Source organism: Oreochromis aureus, linkage group 7, assembly GCF_013358895.1.
Source record: "Oreochromis aureus strain Israel breed Guangdong linkage group 7, ZZ_aureus, whole genome shotgun sequence".
NCBI classification, from domain to species: domain Eukaryota; kingdom Metazoa; phylum Chordata; class Actinopteri; order Cichliformes; family Cichlidae; genus Oreochromis; species Oreochromis aureus.
Genome location: NC_052948.1, coordinates 38050396 through 38071454, shown reverse-complemented (window position 1 = coordinate 38071454; position 21059 = coordinate 38050396). Strand labels below are relative to the sequence as shown.

Genomic DNA, 21059 nt, shown 5'->3' with positions numbered 1-21059 from the left:
AACTGTTCATTTTCCTGCTCATTTACCGTAAATTGTGGTCATTATTATTTTGATTAGATATTAAAAATGCAGCTGAAAATCACATACAAGTAGACAGTGATAGTTTTCTACTTGTATCCTACTCTTGAATTGAAGGTAGGTTTTTTTTTTTTTTTAATGCCAAAAAAGTATTTCAAGTTTAAGAATGGGTGAAGAGCATGTCAGATTAACTGAAAGGAGTAAAGTAAGATGAAGGCAGAGGAGCAAGTAGAAGGAACGAGAGACAGGAAGAACAAAAGAAGCCTGCAGGAGTCGAGTGGAGAGAGAGGGAGAGAGGAGTGAAGGCACAAACAGAGATGCAAAGTCACAAAGAGAGAAAGACGTGCAGGTGAGAGGAAAAAAGCGAAAATCAGACAGCCTGTGATTCATTCAGGGAATGAGTTGACCTGTTCTACTGGGAGTGTGTGTCTGTGTGTGAGGAAGATAGAGAGGATAGCATTAAGGCTTTGAGAAGAGCAGAGTAGACACTTGAATCTCCTAGACAGGTACTCATGGGGACTGACCTTTATAAAATCAGTGTGAAAGTAGAAGTGTGTGTGCAAAAAAGCCTTGTCGTCTTCTAACGTCTCTCTCCTTCTCTCCCTCTCGCCGGCTCCTTGCTCCTGTCTCTCTGACCTCGTGGTCAGGACCTTAAATTGGCACACTGCTGTGTTTAGAGGAGTCTGAATTGGTCTTAGGCTCCCAGGTGACACTCTTGACTTTGAAACAAAAACTTTCTAAGCTAATTGAATAAAACTCTTTGGGATTTGCTGTCCGTGAAGTGTCTGTTTTAGGACACCCTTCGCTTCCTCTCTGTCATTTAATAGCACCTCCTCTTCAATCTTTCCTCACCATTCTGGCTCTCAGTTTTCCATCTTCATTGTGTTTCTCTGTAATTCTGTTGAAAGCACTGAAGACAAAAGAACTTAAAAAAAGTGAGTAGGCTTGAGAAGAAAAAAACTCTGTTAATAGAACAAAAATAGAAGAAACTGTGTAGATATATGTAGCATAAGTGTTTTTAGGTTAAAAGATTTTTAATGGCCAACAGCATAAAATGTGACTCATGCTGATTTGATTAAGTAATCTGCATTATAAAATATTATACAATTTTCTTTACAGTGTTGCTCTACATCATCCCTTTTAAAAGATAAAAATAAATAAAGCGTATGTGGTGAAACAGAAGCCATGGTCTCCGTGGTATTACTCTAGGCACTAAGTAGAGCAAATTCACTTGATTAGGAGAACTGAACATTTTGTGATTCTGTTAGATTACTTTGTGTTTCCCCCCCACAGTTATTTAACAGCACATTATTCCCTGTAGATCCATTAATTATGCACTAATGCCTTTCTGGGCAAGCTTGTTCAAACCTGTGGGAGAATTATAGCTCCGACTCTTATCTGGCTAGAAGTGTGATTACTGATAATTAGGTTTATAGTAGTATTGCACAACAACTCTAGTTCTGGGGTTAGAAACACAGTGATGGGAAATGACAGAATGAGTCACAATACATTATTTTCTGCTGGTGTGGGGGATGTCTTGAATACCTGGAGGAAATCCAGGGTCCAAAACTCGGGAATCACCACACAGAAGGTGCAACAAGGGTGAACAATATGTTGGTCGAAACATGTTCAGTATTTAAACCTTTGAACTATTTTTAATTGTTTTCTGTTAGTCTAACTCCCTTTGCTCAGGTTGGATTGTAGGTATGTTGCTAGACTCTGATAAAAGTTATGATTTCTGATGTGCAAATGGTTGCAAATAAAAGGAGTGAGGGAAATCAAAAATCAGGCAAACGAGGTGTACACTGAATAAATTAAGCACCTTTCAAAAACAGAATTTGCAAAGTACTTTCAGAGGCAAGTACAAGTAGAAGACTAAATTTGAAAAAAAAGCCAGAGGTTATGGCCAGAAATAAAACTGTAAAATTAAACAGAGGTTAAGACACAGAAAACACTCCATACAAAATACACAAGAGAGTCAAAAAAGACACACAAATAACTACAAAATAAAGAACAAGAAAGAGAGCACAAACATCACATAAAAGCAAATTTATGAAAATGTGTTTTTTGGAATTAATTCGAGACAAGTCACAGATTTTCCAAGACTTATATACTCAGGTGGGTTATTCAAAAGGATATTCCAAGCCTTGACTTTGGAAACACCAGGAGGGCAGCACTTGAGGATCTAAAGCTGTAAGATGGCTGATATCGGGGTAACACATCTGCTATGTAGCCTGGAGCCAGATCAAAACATGCTTTAAAAGTGATAAGTAAAATTTAAAAACAATCTCAAAATTACAAGAAGCCAGTATAGAGAAGCTATGTGTATTTATTTCCTTTGACAATGGATTGTGTTGAGTTGTTGATCTGCGTATTATTTTATTCCTGTCTCTTATAAACCTTATGATTATACACAGCACACTATAAAATCATTTTAGTACCATTTCGAGAGATGTGATTCACTGAGTGCTCCATTCAGCATTATCAATTTAACACAAACTTTACTTTTGCAGTTAGGCTCTGGTAAATCCCTTCTTCTATCAGTGATCCTTGGATTGTTTCTGCTCGTTGACTTGAATTCAGTTCTTATTCGAGACTTTCCAAATGTACTGCTACTATGTCTTTATATGCAAGCAAAATCACACATCATACAAGCCTGTGTGCAGTGTGTCAATTAGGTGCTATGGATGATGGAAACCAAGACGTGCAGTTCTGCAGCTCATGATTTTGGCTTTCTGCCACAGTTCTTTTCAGTCTCAATACACTCACAGATCATATTTCAGGTTTCCAGCAGGCAGATTTTTCCATCAAACGAGCTCTTATAAATTCACTCTTCACCTGGTAGTACTAAGCAACAGACAGGCATCTTAGCTTCATATCTTTGGTTAAAGAACCCTATGAGGTGTTAATTTATCAGGTCTGTGCTTTGATCAAACTAAGCAGTGAGTTCTGTTAGGAAATACATACAAACAAACAGAACCTGGAAGTAAAATGCAAAGAGAAAAAAAGATTGCATGTATTCTGTTGGGATTACTATGGAGCCAAGTTGTATCAGATTCATGCTAGTGATTTAACACACGCACACACTTATCTATTTTTGATGGATTGTAATAGCAAGGTCAGGGCTTGTTTGTGCCCATTCATCAGCTTGTTAATTCTTGGCTTCAGACACATTTTGCATATAAACAATTTATGATAATTAGGCTACTTGCTGCGAACAGCCAAACCTGACTGACCCATTATATTACCATTTTGAACCCACTTTGTTAAAGCATTCTCTTTCCTTTTTTTAACTTTATGGCTCCTTTTTCTAGTGTAATAAGCTAAAGGGATCAAATTATTACATTCAACATGTGTAGGGTAATTTTAGTTTCGCAAACATGAGTGTGAATGTTTCTGTGTAGCATCGGGTATATCTTTATGTATCATGAGAATTTTTTTTTCTCTTTTTTTTCTGTTTGCATAAAATGACTACTATTAGTCATTAGATATTATTAGCTTGTATTAGTCTGTATTAGTTATTATTGTAATACAGTGGAATAGCCAGAGAGAAAAGCCATATACAGGTACAGTGGGGTAAAAAAGTATTTAGTCAGCCACCAATTGTGCAAGTGCCCCCACCTAAAATGATGGCAGAGGCCAGTAATTTGCACCAGAGGTACACGTCAACTGTGAGAGACAGAATGTGAAAAAAAAATCCATGAATACACATGGTAGGATTTGTAAAGAATTTATTCGTAAATCAGGGTGGCAAATAAGTATTTGGTCAATAACAAAAATACAACTCAATACTTTGTAACATAACCTTTGTTGGCAATAACAGAGGCCAAACGTTTACTATAGGTCTTTACCAGGTTTGCACACACAGTAGCTGGTATTTTGGCCCATTCCTCCATGCAGATCTTCTCCAGAGCAGTGATGTTTTGGGGCTGTCGCTGAGCAACACGGACTTTCAACTCCCGCCACAGATTTTCTATGGGGTTGAGGTCTGGAGACTGGCTAGGCCACTCCAGGACTTTCAAATGCTTCTTACGGAGCCACTCCTTTGTTGCCCAGGCGGTGTGTTTTGGATCATTGTCATGTTGGAAGACCCAGCCACGTTTCATCTTCAAAGTTCTCACTGATGGAAGGAGGTTTTGGCTCAAAATCTCACGATACATGGCCCCATTCATTCTGTCCTTAACACGGATCAGTCGTCCTGTCCCCTTGGCAGAAAAACAGCCCCATAGCATGATGTTTCCACCCCATGCTTCACAGTAGGTATGGTGTTCTTGGGATGCAACTCAGTATTCTTCGTCCTCCAAACACGACGAGTTGAGTTTATACCAAAAGTTCTACTTTGGTTTCATCTGACCACATGACATTCTCCCAATCCTCTGCTGTATCATCCATGTGCTCTCTGGCAAACTTCAGACGGGCCTGGACATGCACTGGCTTCAGCAGCGGAACACGTCTGGCACTGCGGGATCTGATTCCCTGCCGTTTTAGTGTGTTACTGATGGTGACCCTTGTTACTTTGGTCCCAGCTCTCTGCAGGTCATTCACCAGGTCCCCCCGTGTGGTTCTGGGATCTTTGCTCACCGTTCTCATGATCATTTTGACCCCACGGGATGAGATCTTGCGTGGAGCCCCAGATCGTGGGAGATTATCAGTGGTCTTGTAAGTCTTCCATTTCCTGATGATTGCTCCCACAGTTGATTTTTTTCACACCAAGCTGCTTGCCTATTGTAGATTCACTCTTCCCAGCCTGGTGCAGGTCTACAATACTTTTCCTGGTGTCCTTCGAGAGCTCTTTGGTCTTGGCCATGGCGGAGAGTTTGAGTCTGACTGTTTGAGGCTGTGGACAGGTGTCTTTTATACAGATGATGAGTTCGCACAGGTGCCATTCATACAGGTAACGAGTGGGGGACAGAAAAGCGTCTTACAGAAGACGTTACAGGTCTGTGGGAGCCAGGGATTGTCCATGTTTGAGGTGACCAAATACTTATTTGCCACCCTGATTTACAAATAAATTCTTTACAAATCCTACCATGTGTATTCATGGATTTTTTTTTTTTCACATACTGTCTCTCACAGTTGACGTGTACCTCTGGTGCAAATTACTGGCCTCTGTCATCATTTTAGGTGGGGGCACTTGCACAATCGGTGGCTGACTAAATACTTTTTTGCCCCACTGTATACAGTATCTGTATGACACATACCATAAAAGGTATAATTACAGTATACAATAATGTGGAAAGTTCCTAAGCAACCTGTCATTTCTTTTTCTTTTTCTTTTTTTTTTGATAGGAAAATGGGAAATGGGTACGGTACAAAACGTGAAACAAATTGAGATGCACAATATAAGGCAAAAACTAAGTTTGTACAATTTAATGGGCTTGAGAAATCAACATTTAGTATGATCCCCTTTTATTATTCAATATAGCATGAACTATCTTCATAGCTTCTTGAAGGACTAGTGCCTGAAATGCAGCCCCAAACCATGACAGAGCCTCTATTGTATTTTACAGTCAGCTGCAGACTTTTACTGTTTACATTTCTCAAATTTCAAATTTGGATTCATCACTCCATAAGACCTGTTGCCACTGATCTTTCTTGTCAGTTCTTGTGTAATTTGGCAAACCTCAATTTTTGTCTCCTTGTTTTTCTTGCTTACGAATAGCTTCTTGACAACCACTCTTCCACTGAGACCATTTCTGATGAGGTATCAGTAGATGGGTCAGATGCACCTCTCAGGTCCTGTGTCAGGTCTTTGCTGCACTTTTTCCTATTTCTTAAGGAAATGACTTTCAGATACTGTTTATCTGCTGTAGGTCAGTTTTGTCAATGCCTGTCAAAGTGTTATCTTTGGCTTTTTCATAAATTCAAGGAAAGCACGTGACCAAAAATACCTAAAGATACAATTAAATGTTGCTTCTTTGCTTTGTTGTCTGTTAGGTGTACATGGGACACTGTTGAGTCATCCCTTGAGTCAGGTGTCTTTTTTATGCTTGAATGATTCATAGGTTAGTGTTAGGTGTCTCAATAAATAAACACGCATTCCTATGAAAATGGTCGGGTACAAGGACTGGAGTGAAAATGAATGTAAATCAGCCAATGTACAAAGAAAAGCTTTGAAAGTTATTCAGAAAGGCTGAAGAAACTATTGCTAAGGCAACTTTAAAAAAATATTAAAAAGTCTGGCTTATTGGAACTGAGATTTAAATAAAACCTTGGAGGCTAAAGACTTTTGCACAGCAGAAGTAATTTGGATTTGTAAAAATGGTAATGTGATGACCTGATAAAGTATCTGGGAGGCCACTTTAGCTTTATATCAGCAATTTAGACTTCATATTATTCATATGTAATACATAATTCTGCTTCTTTGCAGACTCTAAAACATGTTAATGTGTATCCTCTTAGGAACGTGTTGTGGTGGAGAGTTCTGATTGGCTGGCAGTGGTTCCATATTGGGCAACTTGGCCCTATCAGACATTGTTGTTACCAAGACGACATGTCCTCCGAATCAGTGACTTGACAACAGAGGAAAGAGAGGGTGAGTGTGTGTTTTAAGACTGTCTGTGTGTAAGGATTCTTACAGAGTCAGTGACTGAGAGAGTGATACGGCAATTTAGAGTTCTCTGAGGTGAAACTGTGATTGAGCAAAGAACCTGCAGCTTTAATTTCTGATATGTATCATCTTCAAAGTAGAAAAAGTATATAATTTTATACCCTTTTACACACTTTAAGTTCATAAATTGTTGTCTAAGCTGTTTAAGTACTATGTAACTACAGAATATTACAGAGTGTTGCCTTTTAATACCTTTGACAAATCCTGCAATATGTGAAATTATTGTAACTGATTACTTAATTTTTTGTTATTGTTGGGCAATTTTTTTTGTAAAATAATGATTAACTTTATCTTTCGGTTTTTGTGTTAACACTATTCCAAATAATTCATCAATGTTAAAGTATGGTTTAATGGTTTACATGTATTTAAGATTAAAGACATTATAGACATTATGTACTTGATTAAAAATGCAAATACATCACCTTTTCTCCAACATATAGGCCAATGACAGAATGTTTTTGAACTGTGTTACAAATATTTTAGCTCTCAAAGATAGAGATAGATAAAGATAAAATTAAAGAAGAGATCATATTTTAGATATTAGAAGTGAAACTAATGATTAATTGTGACAGATTACTTTGAATCATTTTTTTTTTATTTATCTGTCGTGTGTGTGTGTGTGTGTGTGTGTGTGTGTGTGTGTGTGTGTGTGTGTGTGTGTGTGTGTGTGTGTGTGTGTGTGTGTGTGTGAGTTTCCCTCCAAAATACTGATTTTTATTTTTTCATTTTTCAGTTCAAAGCTGTTTTGCTTGCACATTTGTTTCTCATTTCACATTTAAAGTTTTTTTTTCCACTCTTACATCCTTGCTTCAGCTTCCCTTCCTCATGTAGTTAATTTTTAACTATGCGCACAGGTATATAAGTATATGTAAATGTATTCATGCTCCCTATTTTCCACACTATTTGCATTTAGTCATTATATCTATGTCTGTGTTACTGTTTGTCAGGTCTGGCTGCCATTATGAAGCGACTACTGACCAAGTATGACAATCTGTTCGAAGTGTCTTTTCCTTACTCCATGGGGTGGCATGGTAAGACACAAAGTGGGATGGTCGGGGGGGAATTAAAAAGAAACAGTTCTGGCATAAATATTTTTATGATATTTTAAGAGAGTGAAAGAAATGTGAGAGACAGATGGCAGAAAACTTTCAAGATAATTTTAGTTTAAATAAATAGATGGATGAATCACATGTAGACTACTACAAAATTGATACTCTTTGCATATCAGCTTAGTTATTTAGAATCAGGTCCATATAATATATAATATAATATATCCATATAATAATATTTGGAAAATGACACAGATTGTATATCTTTGCCTCTGTGAACTGTCACAGTGGATTTTAAATCAGTCAGTCAAGGTGTGATTGAAGTGCAGACTCTCAGCTTTAAATCAAGGGGTTTACTAAATGTATTGCCTTAACTGTTCAGCAATTACAGCCATTTTTTTATACAGTGCCCCATTTTCAAAATTAACTGAAAAAACTAACATAATTTTAAATATTAGGAAGTTTTCACTACTTTGCAGTCATTTACTGCCTGACATCTAGAACCCATGGGCATCACCAGATGATGTATTTTCTCCTTTGAGATGCTTTGCTAGGCCTTCACTGCAATCACTTTGCTTGTGCTTTGTCCATCTTTTGTTGGTTTTGTCTTTAGCAACCGAAGTGCATGCTCTATTGGTTGAGATCAGGTGAGTGACTTGGCCAATCAATTTTGCAGGATTTGACTGGATCTGAGTGATCAGCTAATGCAGTTATTATAGAATAATCTATAAAAATGTGTGTTTTCAAGTGTTTTCATAGTCAGTATTTAAATGATTTCTCATACCAAACCAAATTGGCACCAATGAGAAGTCATATGGAAGGAGAGTGATTAAAATTCTCTCACACCTTATGTTTTTGACAGCCCCACAGATTTTTAATACCCCAAATCCACCCCACTTCCACTTCATATGCATTATATTTTCTGCAACACAAGATGCCACTTCTCGCCTTTTTCCTTACATCCTTCTCTCTCATATTGTTTTTCTTTGAGCTTTCAATTGCTTTCCACCACCTCTTGTTATATTTAATCATTTGTGCCACCCTTTCTCCATGAAGTCAACGTTCACCCTGTGACATGCTTTTAATAATGGCAGATCGGCATAATTAACATGCAGAGGACTTCTCATCCCCAATCTTCCACCTATCTCCTTGTTTGATCGGTCTTTTCTCTCCAACATAATTTTGCTAAGGCACTTCATCATACACCAACACAAAATGAACATATGAATATTGATCAGCTCGTCCAATGTCACTGGAAAGATACATATTCGTTAAGGTGCAACACACGTTTTCTGATGTTTAGATAGCTCTTGCTGCAATTTCATCATCTCTGCTGTAATAAATTAGTTGATAAAGTCTCAGCTTTGGCATCAGCCACTTACTGTGTTACCACTTTAGTGTGCACTCAGACACATTGAAATATTTACATTTTTAAAACTTCTACAAAGAAGACAACCTTGTTGTCTCTTACGTAAAACAGGAGATCTTACAGATAAAGAGGACTCACACATGGTGTAATTTATACTCTTCCAGTCTGGCATATGTTAAATGCCAGACTGGCATTTAACATATTTCTTTTTTTAATAAATCCATACTGACTGAATGTTATCATATATAACATTTAGTTTTGTAGCTTGCCATCACCAGTGTGTGAATGTGTGTGTGAATGGGTGGATGACTGGTTGTGTAAAGCGCTTTGGGGTCCTTAGGGACTAGTAAAGTGCTATACAAATACAGAGCATTTACCATTTTAGTTTTGATTTGAGATTCTACTTAAACACATTTGATTGATTTCTAATTGTCTTTTTTGGCCAGTTAGGGTGGGAATAAGATGTAATCACCTCAGAATCATAGTTTCCTGGCAATCAGTGTTTTCCATATTTACTCTCTTTTAGCTCTGTTTTGGTTCCCTTTGGGGAAATATCAGCATGCTTTGCAGTTAACTTTGTCTGCTTACCATTTTATGCGGGGATGAAAGTGTTGAGACACACCTCTTAATCATGCTTTATTCAGTTTCTTGCCACGGGTGTATAAAGTCATGCACTCAGTCTGTCTTTACAAACAATTATGAAAGAATGGTTTGTTCTTAAGAGCTCACTGAGCACGGTGCTGCAATAGGATGCCACCACTGCAGCAAGTCGTTCTGTGTAATTCCATTCCTTATATATATTCATTGATCTGACCAAATTCTACAAAAATAAGGCTGGGCGACCTCCAAAAATAAATGTTATTTTCAACCATTTAGTGCCTAAAATTGCACTGGTTTAAATTGACTATTGAATATTTTTTTTCTACTTTGAATACAAAAAATCAGACTGAACTGAAATATTTTATTTTAACGATTTTTTAACCATTGGTTGCACACAGAGATATTTCACAAATGACTATACTGTTACCGCATTTTGTTTGACATCCTTGTTGTGAAATCCAAACGACATCGAGTCTCATTCCCTTGCTTGTTTAAAACTCCCACTGTCGCCATATTTTTCCCTATAGTAGTATATAAACACACATGCTAGGTAAAAAGTGTTCCGGTTGGGAAGGGGAATTAATGATGCATTCGCAGTGTGTGGGAGAAACCCCCCCACAGTGAATTACATGCAGACTGGCTTAATATTGCTAAGGCAATTTATACTCAGTGGTTACAATATAGCCTTTTGAACCATCGTACGTGGAAAAACCTGCGATACATAGAGTATATTTGATATATCGCCCACCCCTACACCAAAATGGACCACCTCCATACCTCCCCTGCCACCTGCTCCTAGATCAAAGATTTCCTCAAAAACCAGCCTCAATCAGTCCGACTCAACCCCCACCCCTCGCCCCCACTGTCACTCAGCACCAGATACCCTGTACACATATGACTGCACACCTACCCACCTAACCAACCTCATCGTCAAGTATGCCAAAGACATCACTGTGGTTGGGCTCATCTCTGATGGAGACAGCATACAGGGTAGAAGTACAGAACTTCATAACCCAAAGCTGAACATCCTTAAAACAAAAGAACTCGTAATGGACAGACAGGTCCACTCTCCTCTCATTATAATTGGAGAAAGGGAGAAATCTGTCTCCACCTTCAGGTTTCAGGTCACCCACCAGTGGCTGCACTTCCTCTGTGTCCTGAGGAAGAATAACCTGGACCAGATGCTGCTGTCCTTCTACTGCTCCTCAGTAGAGATCGTGCTCTCCTACTGCCTGGGTGTTTTTACTCTGGAGCCACAACCGAGAGCAGGAAGGCTGTGCAGAGGGTAATTAACACTGCCACCACAAAAAGTCATTGGCTGCCTTCCGCTGCCCCTGGAGACCATTGCTGGATTCTCCTGTCTCATGAAAGCCAGGGCCATCACAAGTGACCCCTTGCACCCCGCCCACCACCTGTTTGACCCGCTGCTCTCTGGTTGGTGCCTCAGGTCAATCAGGTCCCACACCTCCAGACTCACAAATAGGTTCCTCCTGTGGGCCATTCGGACTGTCAACAAACACTATCTTCCCACACCCTACCCCTTGCCCACCAGCATTGCCGCATAGAGCTATGGTCTAAGTAACCTTAACCACTCAGGCCACTCACACGCAGACTCTTTTCAGACCAAGTCTTTTCTTTGCACTGCCTTCAAGCAATTTGTAACTATTTTGTTCTCCAATGTGTGCCTTTCTCTTATTTTTGTATATATCCCTCTTGATTGTATATATTTCTCCTGTTTGCTATTTATTCCTACTGTCTACTATTTATACTTTATTCTGGCACAGTTGGTGTGAAGCACCTACAATTTTGTTGTACATGTAGAATAACAATAAAGGACTACTCTATTCTATTCTACTCTATTCTATGCTGTGCTGTGCTATGCTATGCTAATATTGTGAAGTGGACATGTTTAGGAACTGCAATAATTTAGTCAAAAACTGGCAGACCATGTACAGATACAGAGCAGGGCCGCTGAGTGCTGATAGCATTGTGCATAAAGCCACCAATGTTATGGTGATACAACAATTGCAGAGTTGCAAACCTCCTATGGCATTAACATTAGAACAATGGCTAGAGCTTCATGACATGGGTTTCCATGGCCAAGCAGCTGCATGAAAGCATTACATTATAGAGTGGTTTAATGCACTCCATCCACCATTGGACCCTTGAGCAATGGAAGTATGTTCTTTGGATTAATTGTGCATCTAGGGCTGCAGTTTTAATCTTAATCATGATTTTGGCTTCTTAAAATTAAATGAGGATCATCAAGTGATGTTTAAATTGCCTACTCCACCAACAGAACACAAAGCAAAAGCAAATAAAGTGTCCCCTAAATATTCACTGCCTGAATATTTCCCTGAGTATACCAGTCACAGTTTTTTTTCCTGTGCCATGCAGCTTGAAGTTTCCTGCACCAGTCTAGAAAAGTAACAATACATTAAAAAGAAAAAGATGTACAACAAAGTTCAAATGTCTGCCACAGCAGAAGTTGAAGAACTTTCCCTTGAAGTGGATAAACATCCATTATTTATAAGTACTTTGGACTGAGCAAAAGTGATGTTAACCAAGAACAAATCATATGCAAAGAGTTCACTGCAAAGTTACACAACTGCCTGGAAACACAAATTACAAAACTACAGTGTAACTAATGCTTGAAGGCCAAGAAAAGCAATGCAGCTGCTGCTAATATAAATTGTCCAACATTAACAGTCCATCCAAATCAAAAAGATCCACTGAAGATGTGAAGATAGTGTTCTGTTTACAGATGCAATGAACAAATTCTGTCAGTAAAATCAATGAATAATCATGACAAATAATCATGATCTCAATGTTGATCAAAAATAATCACGACAATCCTTTTGACTATGACTAAGCAACCCTTGCGTCAGCTATAATGTTTGGCAGAGGAGGGATGCTATTTTGTTTGGGGTTTTTTTGTTTTGTTTTGTTTTAGTTCTGGGTTGGGCTGTGCTCCTAAGTTCCAGTGAAGGTGAATCTCAAAACTTTAGTTTACAATTTTAGACAATTCTGTGCTTCCAAATTTGGATGAAACATGGTTGGATGTCTTTGGTGAGAAAGAACTTTGCTGGCTTGCATAGAGCCTTGACCTTAACCCCACAGAACACCTTTGGGATAAGTTGGAACAGAGATTGTTGTTGGACGGTAGGATCTCACTTGCAGTGTCTGACCTCATGAGTTGTTTTCCTGGATGAATGGGCAAAGATTCCCATAAACATACTCCAAAATATTGTGTAATTCATTCCCAAAAGAGTGGAAGCAGTCAAATCAATAGACTTAGAATGAGATATCATAAAAGCCCCTTTAGGTGTAGGTGGCCCATTACTTATTTATTTATTTTTTCGTCCATGTAATGTCTGTAGAGCATTTTTGCTAAAAAAAAAGAAAAAAAAAAAGAAAAAAGCTGTAAAGTCAGAAAAGGTATTTGATCCTCTAGGAGGAAAGCTGAATTTGTTGTTGAGTAACAAGTCATTGCAAATTGAATACATGGCAGTGGTTTGGCATGCAACGTTTTGCCTTTGTGATGAAATAAATTTACATATTTATAAAATGGTGCAGGTGGCTCTTCTAAATGTTTTGCTGCTCTTTTATATTTTCAGTTTAACTAACGTTTATTTGCTGTCATGTATTTCAACGCTGCGCCCATTTTTCTTGTACCTCCCCGTAATTTATAACTCATAAGGGAAATGAAAGAGCAGCAAAGGAGTACATAGCAAGTGAAAAGGAAAATAAACTTGTGGGAACTGTAGAAAAATATCACTTTTGCAATTTATATTGGATATCAAATATCAATCCAAAATAAGTTTTCCGAGGTGAAGAAGCAACTTGTACACAAAAACAAGATTTCAGACTTTATCCAGAAAGTTCTCTGCTTTTTACTGAGCTGCTTCGTGAACTGGCTGATAGTAACCTGTCCTTTAGAAAGTAAAGGAAATACATTACATACTGTGAGTCAAGCCACAGAAATGTCCTTGCATCGTGTTCAAGCTGGGACAGAGGTTAGCAGAGTGCAGTGATGCGATAAGGTGATGAATGACAGAAAGGACTGTAGTGCTATCATGGCTGAGTGGACAGAGTGATCCTTGTATAAGCTAAAGGTTGCCGGTTCAATCCTTGCAGCACCTGTGCCCTGTGAGTTGTTTTACTGAAAGGAAATCTCACTGCTCACTGACTGTATGTGAGAAGGCAAAATCAATATTTTATTAATGATGACCAAAACTACTGTATTCCCATCAGTCTCATCTGGTCTTTGCATTTAGTAAGTAACCAAGTAACACATTAAATTAATACTGAGACACAGTACCTGTCAGACATCAGATTTTTCATTTCAATACATGAAATTATAAAGTTAGCATTGTCCTTGTGAGTATATCAGTATGCTAAATTTAGCATTTAGCTTAAAGGTCAACTGTCTACTGCTATTTGGTCTGTTGTAATTCCCCATTTTTTAATTTTTGTTGTGACTTATGTCTTCTTCCATTAGCATCCTCAGACCAGGGAAGGGTTTGATAGCAATCTGACTGGAAAGTAGTCTGTTATGTTCCAGAGAGCCAGTTTTTGGTCCATAAATATCTCTTGACAGATCAGTTTCAGAAAATGAAATCCTGTATTTTTAAGACCTACCACCTGAGTTGTCATGCTATCATTTTTTTCTAAAGGAGGTCACTAGGAACAAGGCAGCCCACATGAAAGATAGTTTTAAAAGGCGAGATGAAACACTCCCACCCAAACTGCAGTGTGGTGAAAAGGACAGAGGGCACCAGAGGACACAGTCATCGAATCACTTTCTTCTTTTTATTTTATTTGATATCAAATCTTTGAAGCACTCTAAAGTTGCCCATGGTGAAAGATCCCACAGATCTTGTGTTAAGTTTTGACTTTAATCTTCTAGTCTGTTTCATTTCTTAGAGTCTAAAAGACTCAGGTCAAGTTAAAGCAATGTGTTGAAGGTTGTAAGCAGGGACTCAGTAGCTGCACCTTTATTTTTTAGCAAACAGAATGACTTTGATACATTGGAGAATTGTCTCAGTTTAACAATTAAGACACCGTATTTCAAAATTAGGCCTTTAAATGTTAGAATATTAAGCTAATACATATTTTGTTCAGTTTTGTAGTGTGCACTTACCCAAAAACCTATAGGCAGGTTTTTATTGACACATTCTGTACTTGCAGATGAGGCCTGGGGATTAAATGCCTGCCTGTTTCCTGCTACGTTTTGTATATCTTGAAAGATTTCAGAGAGTTATGAATGCTTTGTCAACATGGTGTGTTGTACTTTTTTCCACATCATTCACATCAACATACTTTTAACTATTGTTCCATGCATATGTTTAAACATATTTAAAATAGACAGCTCATTTCAGATCAATGACATTTCAATGGAATTTAAACCTGGACTTTTTTCCCCTTTACCCTCAATTTCTTATGTTTGTGCAGTTCTTTGGTGTATTATTTTAAGCATTATATAATTTAAAACGTATAGTTAAATCACTGACCCCAAGCCTTCTAGTCCTATAGGCAACAACTTTACTTTAAACTTTGTTTAAACACACTGACCTCTCACTCTATGTATACAACACATAGCTTTCATATCAGTTTCTACCTGTTTCTTTATTGTAGTTCATTTGGCAGAAGCCAGCTCTTATTATTTAGTGCTGGGCTTATTAGTGTCAGAGTGGTGACACAGAAAGATGGAGGACTGGGTGGATTCTGTTTGAGTCACCTGGGAAATAATACATTATATTAAACTACCTTTCTGTTCCTTCAGGAGGCTTGCAGAGAGATGTGCAGCACATCACAGACAATATTAACAGGCTGAGTAAAGGACTAGAACACAGATTGAGGCAGACACTTAGGGAGTGGAGTAAAACTGGGACCACAGTATGCAGGGTAACAGTGATGTATGGTAGTCGTAAAACATCTGTCAGATATATAGTGTTATTGCTTGTCTTTGAAAATTACACTGCTAACTGTTCTGATTTGTGGCCCCATATCCAGGAATATCTGTAACTTTGTTAACTGTGAAATAATGCACCCAGTAATGTACTGAAACGCATGCCAGCAGAGCAAACACACCCAAAGACGATTTAAAGCTAGGTAATTGTCTTCTAATAGGAACATCTGTCTCTATTCATTCTTTATCTGACTGCTTCAGGCTTTTCTTTGTTCCTCCTTTTTTTTCTCCCCCATCCATTAGTTTTTTTTATGTCGCCCTCCTGTCATCTGTATCTGTGTCTGATCAGACCCCATTGTCAGGAAACTCACTCAAAAGGAGAAGCTTTCCTTGCGAGTACAATGTCCCAAGGGATATTTCATACTTCTTTTGCAAAGATATGTGCCACTGCATTTTTTTTCTTCCCTGATCACTTAATTACCTTGCAGTAAGATACAAAAAGTTATTTAAATGCTTCACTCATAAATCAGTGAGTATGTATTGTTGGTCTTGGCACTTAGGGGATTTAGAGACTCGATGTAATAACGCAAATGTTTTCGCAATTTTCTGCAAGTTTTATGAATTTACATATGCAGATGGTAGCAAATTAAAGGCAAAAGGCAGAATTAAATGGCAGACAAACATGATGAATGCAAATGATCGAATGACCATGAAAGTTATGGTAATTATAAGCTATTGCTTTTGTGAGTCACCAGATCTGAACCCAGCTGAACAGCAACAGGAGGCACATTTGCACACTTTTTTTCTTTTAAATCAGAAAGCATGTCCTCATAAAAGCCCAAGTTGGAGGGAGGCTTTTGTTTCTGTTACACTACATCATGGGTTATTCTTTAATTTACCATGTTAGTTAACTGATTGTTAACTAACATGGTAAATTAAAGATCTACAGCTCAAAGTGCTTAATGAGCAGAGCGCCTTGTTGACACAGCGTGGATGGCACAGAGATAAATGAGCTTGTTGTGAGCTGGCAGTGCATATTTTTACCCTTTAGTGTTCTTGATTGTGCTCTCGTCAATGTGTGAGTGTGCTTGTGTATTTATTTGTTTCGTAGTTTCACAGGCACACTGAGGAAATAAATAATAAGATACTTTGCTAGGTACACATGATCCACTGCTGGTCTGAGTAGAGTTTCAGAAACTCATGATCTCCTGGGATTTTTCCACACAACCATCTCTAGAGGTTACAGAGAATGGTATGAAAAAGAGAAAGTATCTAAACAAAAACGCCAAATGAAATGACCAAACTGGCTGCTCATCCTGTCGGCTAAGAACAGTACACTAATGCTACATTTTGCACAGGCTCATTAAATTAGATGGTGGAAAATTGGAAAAACGGTCACTGGTCAAATGAGTCTCGATTTTTGCTGCAGCATTTGTATATTAGGGTCAGAATTTGGTATAAACAACATGAAAGCATAGATCCACCCATCTTGTATCAATTGTTCAGGCTGTTGGTGTTGATGGACTGCTTTCAATAACACATTATGTCACAAAGCTCATCGTTACTGGTTTCTTGAAAATAACAATGAGTTCAGTGTACTCATATGGCCTCCACAGTCACCAAATCTGAAACCAATGCAGTACTTTTGGTATGTGCTGGACTCAGACATTCACATCACGGACCAAAATATCTGAGGATCTTGTGGAATCAGTGCCACAGAGGCAGTCCTGAAGGGAAGGGGTCCAACCCCTACTAGCAAGTTGTACATAACAAAGACGCTAGTGAGTGTATTTTAACATGCAGTGTCATACTGTCTAGAGATGGCACGATACCACTTTTTTATGTCCGATACCGATATCATAAATTTGGATATCTGCCGATACCGATATGAATCCGATATAGTGTGTTTTTTAATCAATAAAACTGTTTTTTTAATATCTTGCTGCATTTTGTATAAGTTCATAATCAAGTTTAAATAAACAACAACAATAAAGCTATTGTGTTATACCTGTATGTAAAAAATACACTGCACCCAAAATATTTCATAGTTCAGCAACACTGATCAATCTAATAAACCTTACCTAACTTAAAACCTAACTTAAACCTACTCCATCCTCCCTATTCTGGTATTTTAAAGAGTACTTAGCAGAAATATTAAGCAACCTAACTAATAGGGTTGCAAACTCCCAGCAAAAAAAAAAAAAAAAAAAAATAGGAACCACCCCCACCCTCCACCTCATGATGCTTAATCGATGTAATCAACTTTAATTTGATGCAGGGTGAAAAAAAAATGCACAGAAACAAATTATTTTTCAAGAATAATTAAATAGATTCAACATCTTTCTTCAACAGAATTGCAGAATTCACAGATGGTACCTTCCCAAAGGAAAAAGTACTATAGCTTACTAGGGTATATTAGACTTAATAGTTACTATATACAGTAATGGACTTCTATACATTTTACATCAGATTAAAACTTTGGGTGTAAAATTCAGATAATTATTTATTAAAAGCTAGATATTTTAAATGAGAATAAGAAAGAAAAGTATGTCTTTGTGCCCCCTTTTCCCTGTTCATGCCCTATCGGCCCCCCTGGCTAAACTTTGCTAGATCCGCCCCTGCACAGTTACCAGCCGTCAGCTACGTAGAAAAGGATCCTGGTGTAGAAAGTAATATTAAATACATTCTAACAACAGCTTATCAAGCTTAAACGTGCTGCTGTTGTTCAGCCGCTGGTTTCCTCTTTCTGGCGCGAAGTGGGCCAAAAACAAAGAAGAGAGACGGACTTGCGGCAGAAAAGCCGATCAGCTGATCATTAAGCAGTTTCACGATTGAAGTAGCGGCAGGAAGGGGAGGGAGAGAGAGAGGCAGTCGCTCTATATATCGGTTGTTAAGCTTAACATGGGAACGCTTTACAAACATTCAGAGATGAACTTGCACACTTGCTTTACTTCTCTCTGGGATAACTTCCTCGGAGATGAAATGCTGGTTTGGTAGTGAGGCTACAAATACACACTGCTCCAACGTGCTACGGTTATGAGCCGAGTTACGCCGTGTTGCAAGTTTCGTGAGATGCTTTTTTGATATTTAATGGATCGGATTATATTTTTTATTTTTCGCCGATATCCGATCCAGTAATTTAGGTCAGTATCGGACCGATACCGATACGTAATATCGGATCGGTCCATCTCTAATACTGTCCTTCGAAAATTACAGTTCCTAGACTTGAAACATGGTGTCTTAACATCAAAATATAAAGGAGCAGGCATTCATGACTCTTTCACCAAGCTCTTGATGTGATATGTCAGATATATTTTTCATGGCTGCTTAGCATAGGCATCCTTTTTGTCCTTTGATTTGCCTTCTTGATTTTCCATGTCACTGCTAGACCAGACTGGCTCTCACAGAAACGAGCATAAACAGTTTCACCACAACAGACTAACAGTTTAACATTATCGTGCTTTCATTCTTATTCTTCAGACTGATCCTACACAAGGTTCTTCAGGATCTGTGGACCTATCAATATGAAAGCATCAGTATGCATATATAGAAAGTCTCAGGTCTCTAGGGTTGTGGAAAAAGTTGAACATTAGCAACCTTAATCTTTCTGAATAATCTGTAGTCTCAATCTGTAGCAGGGGTGTGGTCTCTGTCTCTGCTGCTGTGGAGGGGTGGTGCAGCGGGCTTGAGGGTCAGTGCTGCTGTGGTTGGCAGGGCAGCTGCTGCTACTCAGTAATCAGTTTCTCCCTATTTCAGTGACGCAGGGGCTCGAGAGAGTAGCTGAGTCTGGAGTGGAGAAGCAGCTAAAAAAGCTGACCTCCCAACATAAGAAAAAAGAAAAGACGTATTGTGCAAATAAAACATGACAAAACTGTCACCTGAGATGGGGTCCATTCATTTCACACAATCCAACTCAAGATTCTCTTCTGTCTTCTTTTTTTCCAGGAGCGCCTACTGGCCCATATTTAAAAGAAGATAACTCCCACTGGCAGCTTCATGCTCACTACTACCCACCTCTGCTGCGTTCAGCAACAGTTAAGAAGTTTATGGTGGGTTATGAGATGCTCGCCCAGGAGCAAAGAGATCTCACCCCTGAACAGGTAATACATTTATGCACATGCATTTATACCGAGCAGAGAACATGAACTTTCTGCAGTGTACAAAACGTAATGTGTTTTCTGATTTGTTCTCATCTCCATTGAGCCTATCCAGACTACAGTCAAATGTCATAGTAACTATTTTTTACTCCTATAGTGAGTAACTACTGTAAGTAGAAGCTCAGCATCATAAACTGGATAATATTCAATCATAAGTCAAAGTTGTCATTTTTATTATGGGACCAACACCTTAATTTTTGATTTCCAAATATGTTTACAAATATTAATGTTGGGGATAAAAAGCTAATGTCTTTAAATCAAAAAAAAGAAAAAAACATAAGTACAGGATTTAACTGATTCATGCTTCTGCTTTGAAAATGCATAAAACTCCATAAAATTGCATAAAAACTATGTCAAACTGCATAATAACTTTGTGTTTGTTGCCTTAGGCTGCCGAGAAGCTAAGAAACCTGCCAGAAGAGCACTATAAAACCAGATAGATCCATGAAAACCAGAGCAAGAAAGGCATTGAATTGTAACAAACTGTGTGAAGGTTGGAAGACATGTATTTAAAAGATTTGTTATTTTAAAAAAACAAAACAAACGGTCGCATTTGCAAGAGACAAAAACCTCGTCTCAGAGTTACATGGTTAAGTACCATTTCCGACACAGGGCCGAAAGCTTTTTCTACATGCACCGATCAAAGGAATATGTGAATATTTTCTATATTCAGTACACATGTACAAAATTTGGTACTGGATTTCTGACTGTAATAAAGGACTTTAAATAAAATGTGTGTGAAACCTCTCCTTTATACTTCAAAGAAGATAAAGAGCAAACAGTATTCTCCCCTTCCTCACATCCCTTCTGTTAAATACTTTGTGTGGTTATATTGGAAAGTGTTCAGCCACAAAGGCGTTCCCTCAACAAAAACACAGTGTTTTGTTAGTCAAATGAAAGTCTTCACTAGAATATTGAAAAACTGGGCTAGGTCTAAGACTGTGCTACTCTTATTTTCATTATTATTGTTTTTTTCTGTTTTTTAATCATAATGTCTTAACGTTCAACACTGAGAAGTTATCCTTCTTCTGATACTAAATCTATGGTCAGTGGTGATGTGGGACAAATTAGAGCTATTAGAGGACTCGTGAAATAAAATGTTCTACCTGCTACAGTACGAAACACAACAGTAAGTACTGTACTTGTGACATGTTAAATGAGGTGTGCTCTCACTATGAAAACAGTAGATGGTACTGTTGTTTAAAAAGTAAGGGGGATGATTTGGTTTAGGCTGAGAATTGACAAGGCTTTAGTTAACACCACTACCTTCCCAGTCTCCTTTTCAGGTTTTGATGTAGCCAAAACCTTTACAGTAGTAAACATTGCCTTTCTCCTTAGAGAATTT

At 38.1% G+C, this 21059-nt stretch overlaps 1 protein-coding gene across 2 annotated transcripts in view; it reads left to right on the top strand.

Moving 5' to 3' along the window:
- galt (galactose-1-phosphate uridylyltransferase) overlaps window positions 1-20446 on the top strand; it is a 38693-nt gene extending 18247 nt beyond the window's left edge. For both annotated transcript variants that reach the window (XM_039614426.1, XM_031745763.2), the window contains 4 exons: window positions 6421-6553; window positions 7576-7659; window positions 19503-19657; window positions 20104-20446. In XM_039614426.1, the coding sequence (XP_039470360.1) occupies window positions 6421-6553; window positions 7576-7659; window positions 19503-19657; window positions 20104-20154 (423 nt within the window). In that variant the 3' untranslated portion in view covers window positions 20155-20446. The remainder of the gene's footprint in view (window positions 1-6420; window positions 6554-7575; window positions 7660-19502; window positions 19658-20103) is intronic.
- The last annotated feature ends 613 nt before the right edge of the window (window positions 20447-21059 follow it).